This window comes from Larimichthys crocea, chromosome X, assembly GCF_000972845.2.
Source record: "Larimichthys crocea isolate SSNF chromosome X, L_crocea_2.0, whole genome shotgun sequence".
In the NCBI taxonomy this organism is placed as follows: Eukaryota; Metazoa; Chordata; class Actinopteri; family Sciaenidae; genus Larimichthys; species Larimichthys crocea.
In genome coordinates, this window is record NC_040020.1 from 31,960,713 (window position 1) to 31,975,741 (window position 15,029).

Here is a 15,029-nt window from a genome sequence, read left to right on the forward strand (position 1 = left end):
TAAGTCTGCACATGAATGAGGTTGGAGTCAATGGGTGGGTCAAAAGGACTTTCACCCAGGAGAATGCTGTTCGTGTCTTGTGTGAAACCAAAAGTCAACACTGACTTATTTTAACTTCTGCTATGTATTTATTTTATTTAACACTGAGTATTTTTTGTTCCTAAACCAACCAAACTGCAGAGTCCTACAGTTGTTTGAAGTGCAGGGCCACTGGCCAAGCAGCCATAGTTGATGAGTTGGTGTGAACCATGTTGGCCACTACAAATTTACTTTGGACACAAAAATAAAGTGACTATATTTCAATACAATAAACCAGTAATTATGTTGTGGAACCATTAAGAAAAGCTTTCATTTAAAGGTGTTTAAATCTGTATTCGGTTCAACTTTGTAGCTATTTTGTGTCCCACCATCTTAGGACATTGCTGCTACATTTTATGGTCACAGAGTGGAATAAGTGCTTCAATGCTAAAATGCAAAATAAAGAAAAGAGTAGTCCAAACTAAGAAGAGAAGCTACTTGCAGTGTATCTAACACTTTAGAGAGTCACTGACTGGCAAGAATTTGACACCAAATATAATATGAAATCATTTTTTGGTAACTTGTCTAATTACTTCCTGTCCCCTCTGGGTGTGGATGTAAACATGCTCAAATTAAAACTCAGCATTTTGATCCGTTTTGTTTCAAACCCACTGAAGTTTGAAGCGGGATTCATAACTGACCGGATTTTTTTCATTACTAGTTATTAGGCTGAAACATGTGAAAACACAGCTACAGTCCTTGAATATTTGACCTCCCTCCTATTGGTTTCTTGTAACAGAGCTGAAGTGGTGTTGCTGCTGTCATGAGGTTGGCCATAATTATTTTGTAATAGAGAAATGCATTTGCATTCAGGCTGTTTATCAAGCTAGCTTATCCCTGCAATGTAAAGTATATAGCCTAACAAGTGGTTACACTTGAACTCTTTGTGTATGTGTGTGTGTGTGTGTGTGTGTGTGTGTGTGTGTGCGCTCCGTTAACCTTTACATTCCATGCTAAAAATGCACATTTATGCGCACACACCTACATGTGTCTTTGTCTCTGTTTCCTTCTGTCTGCCTGTCTTTCCATTTAATGGAGGGTGAGGTGGGGGGTAGGAGGGAGAAAGGTGGGGGGTGGGGGGGGGGGGGCAGCTTGAAAATTGCAATATGTATTTCTGTTTCTCTGTATGCAGTTGCCAAGCAACAGCAGAACGACGGTATTACAGTTAATAAAAAGTGAGTGACATTAGCTTGGTGTATTAGAGGTATAGCGCTAATTTGCTTTAAGAGCTGGAAAGAAAGGCAAGGGTGTGTGTGTGTTTGTGTGTGTGTGTGTGTGTGTGTGTGTGTGTTTGTGTGTGTGTGTCTTTTGTGCATAGTGACTAATAAATGCTTCCACACCCTGTCTGTATTGGTGCATGTGTGTTGTGTCTATTGTTTGTATATGTATAATATAAGTGCTCAACAGCCTCGTCTTTGTAGAGATTTCGATGTGTTTCTTTTTGTGTGTACCCAAAAAGCATTTGCACAGCTTTGTCTATTGTGTGTGTGTGTACGTTTTATATTCTCACATTATTGTCCCTATATGTGTGTGGGTGTATGTGTGCCTAAAAAGCGCTTTTATGCCTTTGTCTGAATGTGTACACACAACAATGTATATTTTTGTTATTGTGATGTTTTCATAAAATCATGAAAAGAAAACATTCATCACATGATTTAAGATTATAAACTGCTTTGTGCTTCTCAGTTTTCCTTTTTTTCTTTTTCGCTGCTGGGCGAGAGCAGTGGGGGGTTGTGCATCAGCAAAATATGTCCTATGGGAAAACTACTTTGTCATTTATGTCCCTCACCCTTCAGAACATAAGAAAGGTTCTTTTAAAAAAGGCTGCATTTAAAACAAAACAAACAAAAAAACACCAAAGGCACTTTAGCCTTTAGCCTAGTGTTTTTTTTTGTTTTTGTTTTTTTTTATTACAGTATTTTACCTGCTGTCATTTGTTTTGTCACCTTGTATTGATATCACATCTGTTCTCTTCTTCACAGGCTTTGAAAGCATCTTGGAAGGCTTGTTTGGGCCAGGACTAGTCAAAGATATCACCCTTTTCCAAGGTAAACATGCTCAAATACACAAAGTGAACAAATGCTTTTGCAAATACAAATTTAAAAAAAACAGTCAGCAACAACAACAATCTTTATATTTTACTTATCAAAACAGGATTAGAAAGTGATTTATAGTTAGTGAAAATGTAATGACTATAGAAACTGGGAACATGAGCAAAATAAAACAAAAATCAATAAACAAATCCGTAACAAGGAAAATAATATTGAGGTTTTTCTGCCAGTAATGTTGTTTACAAGGACTGAAATGATTTGGTTTTTCTGGGGATTGCTTTTTACATTTTTCCCATACCTTGTTAAAAATCATTATTCTGCATGCATGGTTTATTTATTTATTTATTTGCAGAAGCTCAGCTCTTACTGTTTAGTGTGAGAGAATGAATGGATGCTCATCGAATAAACCCACATGAGCAAAACAGCATCTCCCTATCTATTTATTGATCTTTCAAGAAAAGAAAAAAAAACTGTTTAGACGACATAACACTGATTAATTTATACAACAACCATGTTTAATTTAAAACTCAGGCTGGAAAAACCTGACACATGTCACTAAACAGAAAAAAACACCCAGTATGGACCAGCTGAAGTTAATGAAGCTGTTAAGGTTTGTGAGGGTCTTTGACTGGTCTCAACTGGGCAGAGATGTTCTGGTTCTTCTTTGCATGCTAAATGAGAAAATGCTGTTTGATGGATCAGCTGCTAAAACAACAGAAAGTGGCCTCCAGCACATTCAGTCTGTCTGCACTGGTATTGCCTTTTGCTACATGCGTGGCAGTTAATATCCCAGATCTACACAACAATAGGTTTTTATAAGTGAATGATTTTATTCCACATTAAAAAATGAGGAGCGATTTGTTAGAGGAGGCTCAGATGGTGAGGGTCCACTGAGAAAAACGTTTTGCTGCTTGAAACAGAACATAAAGAAATACACATTTATAGCTGTGTTAGGGCCCATGTTAAGCTGCAGTGCTCATTACCAACCAAAAAATTTATGTTAGATGGGGAAAAAATGCTAATTTAACGACGTACAAGAGTGACACGAATCAAATATGTCTTGAGAATAAAGTCAAACAATGACAAATATAACCAAAACATCCAGATCCCTCTTTCGTTCCTCCTATCACAGGGAAACGAGGTCACCATGGTGTCCTGGAGTCATATGACCCCTCCCCCACCGACTTAAGGCATTTTTAGAATATTTCTGCCTTGACTACGTCATTTTCACTCAAGCGTTACATTTACACACATACACACTCAATAAAGCATGCACTTGCTTGTTTTTACGGAGCTACAGATGGTGAAACCTGTGCATGTCAAGTATACTTCCACACACATACACACACACACACACACACACACACATACAAAGACTCGATTTTATAAATGTGCAACAGCATTAAAGTTACATTTTGTGGCATTGAAACATTTACAAGGTAAAAAAAAAAAAAAGCCCCTTAAAGAGCCCGTCCACATCCTCCTTTGATTTCCTACACTTCCCAGAATTCACTGTGGCACAAGAAGGCACACATGCTTGTTGCCTTGCCTGTTGTTTGTCAGTTCTCATCAAGCTGTTAAGTCTGAAAACTGTCATGTGATCATGTTTTTTTCATATATTTACAGTGGCTACGTGGAGTCTAATATTCTGAGTATAATCTGTTTTAAAAGCCCAAACAGAATAAAACCTCTCCATAGAACATTTCTTTCAGAATAAACAGGCCCAACCCAAATCAAATTTCAATCGGTTGCAGAGGGGTAGTTTAAACTTTGTACAGTCTAAATGATTTAATATGATTACTGGCTTCTTCTTTCTGTGCATGCTCTCCATCTTGACGTAAATGGAGACATACTTTTCTCTACTTCCAAAAAATGATTTTGAAAATTCCAAAAGTACAACTCTACCCCACCAGTCACTGCTGCAGACCTTCGTCCTGTAGCTCTGTAATGGTGTACATTATCAAGTTGTTGCCTGATAAAGAGCCACAAATGTTCAATATTTAATCAATATGCAATATTCAGTTCAAATGATCTTCACTATAAACAGATATCTGCATATGAATACGGTATCTATATGGCACATTTGAGTGGGCTTTAATTTGATGAAGAGGTGGAGTTTATTGGCCGGACTGCGTTCTTGGACCTATAACGATTTAGCTTGTTAAAAAATGTAGATATCTGTTTATAGAGATTAGCCAAAATGTGTCTTTCTCATCATTCTCACGTATCCAGTTGCTAATTAGACTGTAGAGGAATTCTTGGCTAGGATATCTGATATCTGTTTTCCAGATATCCACTGGCTATGCCGGAAGCCCAAAACATTACCTATTCCCCCTGGAGTCAAAATCATCATCAGACGATAGCTGATGAGTTTTAAGACTGATCTTCAGGGAGCTGATCAAACACACGCCAAAGAGAATTGTTGAACGGGTTGGTGCTGAAAGCTAGCCATTAAAGAAGATGGATGCATGATGCATTGATTATTTTTGCGCATGTCACACAGCTGTGTGGATTAAATGCATCACTGTTGACTCAAAATTATTTCGACCATAATTTAAAAAAGGGTGCATAAACCGTCTAAAGGTCTAGTCTAAAGTCTAAAGTTGTCACGTGGTCAGTCTTTGTAGTCCACCATCCTTGTAACAAATGCAGAAATGTCCGACACATCTCTAATCAAAGGTGGAAGTGCTGGCATGCAAATACAGTTTATTATCTTTCCACACTGCTGTCACAATGTTACTTTCCCTATCTGAAGTCTTTGTCATGCAGGCACTCACATATATCATGTCAACATCATCTTTCTGCAATAGAAATCTATAAATGGTTTGTTAACCAGGTTTCTCTGTACCTCTAATAAAGAAAGTGTTTCTCTATTACAGGCAGTTTAAGAAACCAAGTTGCCAAAGAAACAACAACTTGATTAATTAAGTGCATGACAGTTGAGCAGGAACACACGCTTAAAGCGTCATGTAAACAGTGTCAACATCTTTGTCAAGCTCACACACACACACGCACACACAAACACACAAACCACTGAGGCTGGGGGGTCACGTTAGCAGTGGGGCTGAAGCTAATTGGTGCCTTCCCAGGGATATTGTAAGTGGCACAACCACAGGGTTCAAGCACAGCTCACCTTTGACCATTTCATTACAGCAAGAGACAGCGATAAAGCAGAGAGTAATAGACATCTGTTTATCTGACTGCAGTTGGAGGAGATGTGATTTGCGATTTGCTGGATTATGAACTGTCACATACACACTTATACACATTTACACACACATATACTAGAAAACTAAGACTGTATAGTTCCTTCCGTGACCTACTACAGAGTCACCAATGTTCTTAAAAAGGACCATACTGCAATTTAAATTCCCTGCAAAGTGACTTAACAGCAGCCATACACCTTGTTTTTCACCAGCAGTTTAACTTTCCACCTCGCAGGAGTGTAAAAGTGTATCACTGATGTTTGGTTGGAAGTGCAACAGACTGAAAGCTTTTAACCAGAGAGAGGCGTGAGACTATGTTGATTTTTTTAAGTTTCCAAGAGCTCCAAGTCCTATTCGAAATGTGTTGGTATCATTTTATCTGGATGGTTCACCTACAGCCTACATCCAGAGATAATTTGGTGATCTGCACTTCTCTTCCTAGTATTTGCTGAACTGTTCATTTTACCTCTGCTTACTATCGTGCCATCATGTTTTAGCTCGGATGGATGTGTATGCGATCATGACTATGTAGCAGGCTGATGCCGAAACAAAGATAATACAGGAAATATAAAACTTATTTAGCACGGACTGAACTAACTAGTTTTGCAGTTAACTTGCATTAGCAATAAGTAAAGCTTTCTGCCCATCGAGAAACTGTAAATCATAAAGAGTTGAGGTGGAAGACGTCAGAGGTAAAACCAGAAAATGTTTTCTACAGTTTTATTGAAATTCAGTGACACCATGTGACTTAATGTTTGCTTACGTTGACATTTTAATGTCAAGTGGAGGATGATGATTGTGTTCTTCCTCGGGCCTGATGAAACACTTTCAACTTGGCTTCAGCTGCTTTTCTAAGCTGCTGAAAAGGTGACACTTTGGAGAGAGGCAGTTCTGATGTGACATATACTGTATGTTCACAGTATATTGTAACCATATTGATTTTGTTCTTGTGTTTCTGTGTGTCCTCTCTCTCTCTGTGGAGCTGACTCGACCTTCTTCTTCCTCCTGCTGTCTGTAACACACTCCTCCTTTCCTTCTCTCCTCTCTTTTTCACTGCCCCTCTTTCTGATGAATATATAGATACTATGGGTGTGTGTGTATATATACTTTATATATATATAATAATATATATATATATATATATATATATCTGTCTCTGTCACTCTGTGGTGATGGTGACTTCAGACTGAACTGAGGTTTTTTTCAAAGAAAGTGTGGCGCCATGGCAACAGCTCAGCTGTAACCAATACCTGTATAACTACACAGTACAGAACTGAAATGATTCTCAGTGAAACTGAGCTGACACTTGGCATCATCTCAATCAATCATGAGCCCACAAGCATAGGATTAATGTTGATGTAAGCGACCACCGACGTTCAATTCCTGAGATTGTTGATTGTTTTAATTGTTTGTAATAATTTAGAAAGAAGATTTACAAGATTGTTAATTTTCTTTTAGACGTGATTTCTGTTGTGCTCTTGTGATTTGTCTGTGTAAGCTGGCTGTGGATGCAGTTTTGGTCCCTAACTTTAGTCATTTGAGTGGTTCAGAATTTTGGAACTGATCTAACTTGTGGAAAACGCATAAATACATTTTATTTTACAATCTAAACTGATCCAAAAATAGCAACACTGGCAGCCACAGCAGATGCTCTACTAATTAAACAGCAGCAAGAGATGTCATTTTTTCTCCTCATGTCACACTTTACACCCTTGAGTCTGCTTGGATCCATTGCAATAGCAGACATATCAATGCAGAAACACAACACCCCGACCTTACACATGCCAAATCAGACTGAAGATAAAGTGGACCAACCCAACTTGGGTCTTGAGTCAGGCTAAAGTTTCTTGGAACTGAGAGAACTGTAAAATCTGACCTATACTTTATGTACAGTTTAGCTACTTTCTGCCACATTGGCAAAAATAAATTTGCCACTTATTAAGTATACTTGCTATTAGTTTCATTATTAATTAATCTGCAAAAAATCCTTGTGAATTTCCTTGTGTGATTCATAGAGTATCAGCATCAAGTGATAAATACCAATCACATTTTCCCAGAGTTCCTGTTATTGTTTTGTCTGACCAACAGTCAAAAACCCAAAGAAATTTCAATTAACTAATCAACAAATTGTTGCGCATTTACATTCTTTCAAACATTTTATTACATTCGTTGATACATGTGATAATTTGTTTTTGTGAACTTCTGAACTATGCAAATGTAAATATGTCATCCCTAACAGACCACCACATATAGTAAACTTTAAAATGAGAACTTTCAGTGGTCAAAAATAAAAAAATTTTTTAGAACTTGAAGCTCTGCCCAGGAAAGCTGTGCGGAGAAAGAGGATTGAAAGCAGGATATTTCAGTTTCATGATATGCAGCAACTGAACTACCAGGAGACAGTAGTGATTTTCTTCATCCCACTGAACATGTTTAACCGAAGCAGTCTTAGTGAGGGGTAATTAGTTCTTTGCAAATAGGGCTTTAGGGCATGAATACTTCACAAACACATACAGCCATATTTACACGCACACACACACACACACACACACACATACAGAGGCATTCATGCAGTGTTTTGGGTCTTTAGGCAACGATGGATTCAATAGCGAAACTGAGCTCATCTGTCAATCACAATGTGTTTTTTTTTTTTGCACAGTATACTTGACTTATAAAGTTAGTCGTCGCTGTAATTTAATCATGGGCTGAATCATTGTAATGCTCTCGTTGTTGTGGTTTGTGGACCCTCCGCTGTCACTCTTTGTTTGCTTGATTGGATGTTGAATGAAAACATTATTTCTCCATTGATTCAACCTGTATCTGAATGTTTCAACTTCAGGAGTGAAACAAACACAGTGCAAGAAAAACAAAGTATGAACCTAAATCTAAACTCAAAACCATCAGATGACCTTCAGATCTCCATGTTTTTCCAAGCTAAGCCTCACTAGTTTGCTAATGTCAGTTTAGGAGTTGGAGTAATGATTTAACATGTTGCTTTCTGTCACCCTCTCTTATCCAGACTGCGAGCCTGAGGAAGTGTCTGACTGGTCCTTCGATGAAAACTGTCTCTTCTGCTGCTTAAGACGTGAGAGAGTCAAGGTAGGAGACATGTTTAGGAGCATTTTTCAGCCCTAAGTAGTGTCTGCAGGTCTTTATTTCAGGTGGCATACTGCCCTAACACCCTTCAGCAGTATGGGGTAGTATGGTACAGGGTTGCCTGAGAGGCAAGACCTAGGGCAAAAAGCACTCACTTACAGCCTGTTGCTTCAAGCTCATAGTTAGAATTGACGGTGATATTGATATTACGCTCTTGATCAACGTATCTGTTGTTCTTGGACAGTTGTATGCTAAAAAGTGAACATGTTTCCTTAAAGATATTAATAAAGTAAAGGTAGGTACAGGTAGATAAAGGTTTGGTACATTTTATGTATTAACTATACACTTTCTCTCAGATTTCTTAACTTCTTAGAGAGTTAGATAAGACATTTTTACCTTCAAAGAACTTTAATATATGAAGTGTTGCAACATTTGGCAGAAAAAAGACTTACAATAAATAAATTATCAAAATATATAATAAACTATAAGAAGAATTCAGTAATTATTGTTTATCTTATTAATTTGATATAATTATAGAATAAAATATAATGGGATGCTATTCAAAATATAAAAAAAGCCTCAAAATTATCTTCTGTGAGGGTGTCGTTTAGCTCAGTTGGTATAGAGCATCCGCCCCATGTATGAAGGCTCAGTCCTTGCCGCAGTGGCCCAGGGTTCGAATCCGACCTGCGGCCCTTTGCTGCATGTCGTTCCCTGATCTCTCTCTCCCCACATTCCTGTCACTCTTCAGCTGTCTCTATCAAAAATAAAAAGCTTGAAAAGGCCGAAAAAAAAAAAATAATAATAATAATAAATGTAAAAAATGATAAATAAATGTTTCGTTTTTGTGCATTTTGCTGCAGAATAGCGATTAATTCTGCTTGCTGTCTAATACAGCACTTATGTTTCTTTTGTAAAGTAATTTCTTTCCTTCGTCTACACATTTTGTGTGTTTTTGTCTGCTGCCATTTTTTTCAGTGTTCTCCACATGTTTGTCTCTCCTCCTCTTCCTTCTTTTACTCCTGCATACATGTTATTTGTGTTGTTCGACCATCACGGTCTTGACCCCAATTTAGCTTATGAAAGAGAACGCCACATAGTGATTTGGAGGTGTGTGTGTGTGTGTGTGTGTGTGTGGAGGGGAGGAGGATGGTGAGATGGGTGTAAATTAGTGAGACTGGTGCCTCCTCTCAGAGTTTCTTATTGGCTAAAAAGCGATCAGAGCAGAATAATAATGAGTTCATCGAACTGATTAATACACATGGAGGTTCAACATGGCCGACTCCATGGAAGATGACTCCCAGCATTTGTAGATGTTTATAAAAGGCTCATTCTGAGGTAACAATGATTTTTATTCCCTGGTAATTATACACTAATAAAAACATTTGGATATAATGTTTAATTTCTGCCATATTCTGTAAATAGAGCAATCTAAATCTTACACACTGGACCTTTTAGGACTTCTTGTCCATGTTTCCCAAAACCTTATTTATTTTTGGTATGTGATTACATGTATGTGAAGTGAGTAAGGGTGGGAAGGAAGTTAGGAGGGGGCGTCCTTTCCTCGTCCGTTGTTTTTCAACTTGACCCCTGTTCAACCTCCGAGGTTGGCCATCTGGCTCCTAAAAAAAAAATCCTGCTTCACCACCAGCCCCCACCATCAACCCCCATCTGTCTCGATCACAGTCTCTGTGTCCCTTTTTCTGTCTCTGTCTGTTCATGCTAATAAAACTAACATTCACTGACGACGCTGAGTGTATAAAATGTATCCAAGCAAAGTTCCTCTGTGTAATGCAGCAATTACAGATGACACTTGCACAAAAAAAAAGAAAAGAAAAAAAAGTAGAAGCTTTTCATCTGTGTTGTCTGACTGGTTATGTTAGCCACTCATAGTGTGCAAATCATAAAATGGTAAATAAATAATAAGACAAATTTTGCAGCAGTCCTAATTGTGTTCCTCTTCTCCTTCCAACACTTCTATCATCTTTCATTCATCCTTTAGGGCTTTGAAAGCTCTCTGTTTCGCTGTTATTACCCTCTGCTTGTTTGTGAAATGCCAGAGGAGCTTCAGTGGGTGGGAACCATTGATTCATTGATCTGAAGCCACGCAAACTGCCAGCAGATTGAGAGAACTGAGAGGTTAAAATAAAGAGAGGATGGAATGATGAAAGCCTTAAAAACACAGCCTTATTTCTGTTGTTTTGTCTCTTGCCATTGACACAAACAGAAATACACACACACACACACACACACTCTCAGATTCCCTGTTTAGCGTTGTAAAGGCAATGGGGATACACTCATTACAGCTAACAATAACAGTGGTGTTAATCCTTTCTCTGATTCAGAGGCTAAATTTGCATTTTCTCTTGCTGCTGTTTCATTCGTAATAATCTCTCATTGGCAGACCTGTGTCTCGTCAAGTTCATTACCTTTGGTATCCTGATGAAGCTGTCTGATTGGCTCCTCCTCCAACAGTGGCACCTCAGTAGTAAATTGAGCTGTCCTGCCAGCCAGTTTTCTTTTCCTAGGATGGCAAAGCAAAGGCGGATTGGCTGATTGTCAAGTACGCGTTGCCTCCATTGGTCGGGTTGGTTAGGTTTTGGTGTGAGGAGTGACATTGGTTAGAGTAGGCAGAGTAAGGATAATTAAATGATACTGAACAATTGTTTAGATTTAGCAATCAGATGATTCGTCAATCAAAAGAAAATTACTTAAACATTTCAATTATTGTTTGTCATTTTCCAAAGAAAAATGAAAAACATTCACTGTTTCCACTGATTTCTCAATTTTATGTCATTGTAAATTTAGTGTATATTTAGTATATTTGGCAGGACCAAACAAGACTTCACTTGTACTGCACCATAATAATTTCAGTATGATCAGATACGATTGATAGGTGAATCAATAGTAATAATAATTTGGAGTAGCAGCCCTACAATTATGTTGATATTAAAAAAAAAAATCAACATTTCTAACTAGATTTCCAGCCAGTGAAATCAAGTCTCACTATGATAAATAGATTAGAGTGCAGTGCAGCCACAAGACACATTTCCTAATGAGCAAAGAACTCCACCTTTTCTCAGCTGGAAGAAAAAGAAATTCACAATATTCCTATTTGAGAAGTCTGCATGTACCTGCAGCTACGACACATCTTCTGTTGGCTCACAGAGCTGAGCAGCTGCACAGACATCTACAGCTTGACATGATGAAACAATGGCAAGTGGCTGCAGGATTGGGGTTTATTTTTTGACAGAACAGGCTCTTACTCTTTGTGTCTCTGTGTTTGTCTGTTTAGGAGCACAGTGTAGAGAACGGTGGAGGCAGCCAGGTGCTGTCGAAGTGTGAAGACTTCAAACAGGAGCAGTCTCGGATCAGCCGGCTGGAGAGACAGGCCCAAGACTTCCTCAATGCTGTGTTCCACAGAAAAGGTAACACACACATGCACACACACACACACACACACACAATCCTCATCAGTCATTTCATTACTCATTTTCAGATTCCCTCTGGTCATAAATATCTGAAATATCTTACAATGTCCAGAGGTGTTTTTTAGACAAGAAAATTTAGTTAATTCTTTGGGGAAATCAGTAAATATAAGAGACTTTTACAAAACTGATCCCTAAAAGGGAATATAATACCAGAGTGTATTTTATATTTCAGACATTTATTACAATTAATTATGTTTTAGATTTTTTTTAAGGACTTAAAAGGGCCTTTGTTGAATGAAAAGTAATGGATGAATTATGAAGCTGGCCACAAAAGAAATCCTTTTATGTTCTTACAATACATCCAATGTTTCCAGTGACCAGCTATAACAGTTTAATCTTCTATTCATAATCAATACAACCAGTCTTGATGTCAGAATTTCTTGTCATCATTTTTCTTCATGAAGTAAAAGTAGTGATGATGTTGTCATCTGCATAGAGTAAACCTTTCTTTAAGTTCTAGTTTATTCGTCTTTCATTTGTGTCCTTATTTGGAAAAAAGTCACCTGTGCTTTAGAATATCTGTAGTAATTCTTTTTGTTGGGGACTGATTACAAAGATGTGAACAGGGGCGCCCTCGTAGCTCACCTGGTTGAGCATGGTCCCCATGTGTGCCTTGTTGCAACAGCCCAGGGTCCAATTCTGACCCATGGCCCTTTGTTGCATGTCATCCCCCCTTTTTCTCCACCTACATTTCTGTCACCATTAAGATGTTACTGTCAAATAAAGGTTCAGAAAGCCCCAAAAAGAATCCTAAAACAAAAAATAAGATGTGGATTTTTCAGGAAATAAAACTGTTTATCTTCATTTCAGTTATAGAGAAGTATGCATTGTGCAAACATTTAGGATGTCAGTAAACATAATCAGAGCAGGGAGGACAGAAGTTTGTTGGATAATGAATTGTGAATTTGTGTCATCTGCATAGTAATGACAATTTGTGCAGTTTGGATAAAAGGGGGACCAGGGATCGATTCCTGAAGGACACTGCATGTAACTTTTTCCAAGTTTTACAATTGGAACAAAGACATTTCTACCCTCCAGGTAGACCCTAAATCGGCTAAGATCTGGGCCAGAGAGGCCGACCCACTTTTCCGACCTGTACTGCCATCATTTCTCTGAGAGGCCATGTGGGAAACTCTGCAGAAGGTTATTTTACATAGTAGTGTCAGTGACTCTACACCAATCCCATGGAGAAGAGCCACAATGCCAGCCTTAACAAATACACAAACACAGCTTAAACTGTTAAAGACGGGGCACTTATCAGAGTGGGGTGGAGACTTTTTTCAGAAACAAAAAAGGTAGTGACAGTGTAAGGCTGGCTAGAGAACAAAAACGAGACCAGGGGAGTCCAGTTCTCTGTAGGACAAACTATAATTAGTCACATGAGGATTGCAGAACTTCAGAGCCAAATATAAAACTGCACCTTGGTTGATGCAATTTACACCAACCTTGGGCAATGTTGGAACACATCACCCTTGAGGCCATTTAGGATTACATTTATGTTTACATAAACCATGACATTGTTTATATAGGAGTGTTGTTGATTCACAGGGTCCCACACTATATTAATTATCAAATTCAAGGGCTATTCAAAGCCCAATTCCCTCAAATTTAAGGACCCACTACACAGAAGGATAATTGCTGTTTGAGAATTTTTCTAATGAGAACTTGCACAATGAAGCCTATTTAAAATCAAAACATTTTCTTGCACAAAATATATAAATCCAAGCCCTTTCAACAACCATGTCTATTTAACTTCGAACTTCAAGAATTTCAAGGACCCGTAGGAACTATGTATTCAACTTTCTAATAGGATGTAGTGCTGGTGCATTGTATTGTATTATCCAGAGGAGCGTCTCTGTTGCTATACATGCTGTACAAAATAATATAAACCCTTGTCAGAAAAATGCAATACAGTTTAACAGCACCACAAACCGTAGCCTTCAAAATGATCCCAGGTTTGAATCAACATGTCTCACAAGATAGACAGACAGATAGGCAGCTAGGTGTAAATAATAAAATGGAAAATGTATCTATGTGACATCACTTTTCAGCGCAGACTAACGACTAAAAGTTAAATACTCATAAATATCCCCAGACCTTCTATGATAACTAAAATAAATGAGGGTCCTGTTTCACGTGGTGGATGGTGGATGTGTTGCTTTAACTTTCATTCTGGTGCTTGCATTTACATGCACCTAGGTCTCAAATCGGCACCCATTCAAAGTCAGAATATTTGCTGAATTGCCATAATCCCCTCTAAACTGGGGAGTGTATCATGTTCTGTCCCGAGGCAGACAGCTATTTTGTGACAGAGGAGGAGCCTGGTAGACTGTAGCTTGTGCTACAGTGTGCTTATGTTTTTCCGGGAGGGAGAGAGGGAGGAAGCAGATGTCTGTCCAATCAATGCTTGGCTCCAATCAATCTGGCTTCCCTCACACAGGCAAAGCTGCCTGTGGAGCCGCCATATATAGACAGAGAAACAATCACACAGGCATAGGCATGATGAGACACACACACACTTGCATGGCCATTAATACAGCAGCACACCTGTCAGCACATAGTCAGATACACAAACACTGTTAAATGACGTGCACAATCACCAACATGAACATTCAGGAACATGTTGTCATGCAGTTTCACCAATGTGCCGTACATTCTGTACTGCACTGTGTTTGTGATCAATTGATATGATGATACTGTATGGCAGGGATACTCAACTTGCTTTGCAAAGTAAGAGGATGTCAGGGGCCAGTTAATAAACACCATTTATCAGATAAAATTAATAAATATTAGGATAAATATTTAATCGATTAGAATCATATCTTGTCTCAGGAAGGTTGCACTGCATTAGAAAATGGTCAAGAGGCACCCTATCACAGGCTGGATTTGTATGCTTTAAACCACCCATAACAATGAGCATGTGAACATCCTTTTTTCTACATGTTAATTCATTATATTCATTGCTAGAGCTCACAAAAGAGGTGTAACTGACAAGGCTGGATCCTGATTTAATCAGTTTTTGTAATTGTGCTGTTGTCTGACAACAAAACCATGGAGACATGCACCTGACTATTTGTAATCAGCTGTAGTAGAACTACAAAAACAAA

The 15,029-nt window shown here is 38.3% G+C and overlaps 2 protein-coding genes across 9 annotated transcripts in view; one reads left to right on the forward strand and one right to left on the reverse strand.

The window, feature by feature from the left end:
- Positions 1-15,029, reverse strand: part of LOC104939516 (B-cell receptor CD22) — a 509,789-nt gene that overhangs the window by 368,570 nt on the left and 126,190 nt on the right. The window lies entirely within an intron of this gene.
- lcor (ligand dependent nuclear receptor corepressor) overlaps positions 1-15,029 on the forward strand; it is an 83,729-nt gene that overhangs the window by 47,352 nt on the left and 21,348 nt on the right. Inside the window, exons 2-4 of the mRNA XM_010744705.3 lie at positions 2,061-2,126; positions 8,355-8,434; positions 11,727-11,859. Coding sequence (XP_010743007.2) covers positions 2,061-2,126; positions 8,355-8,434; positions 11,727-11,859 — 279 coding nt within the window. The remainder of the gene's footprint in view (positions 1-2,060; positions 2,127-8,354; positions 8,435-11,726; positions 11,860-15,029) is intronic.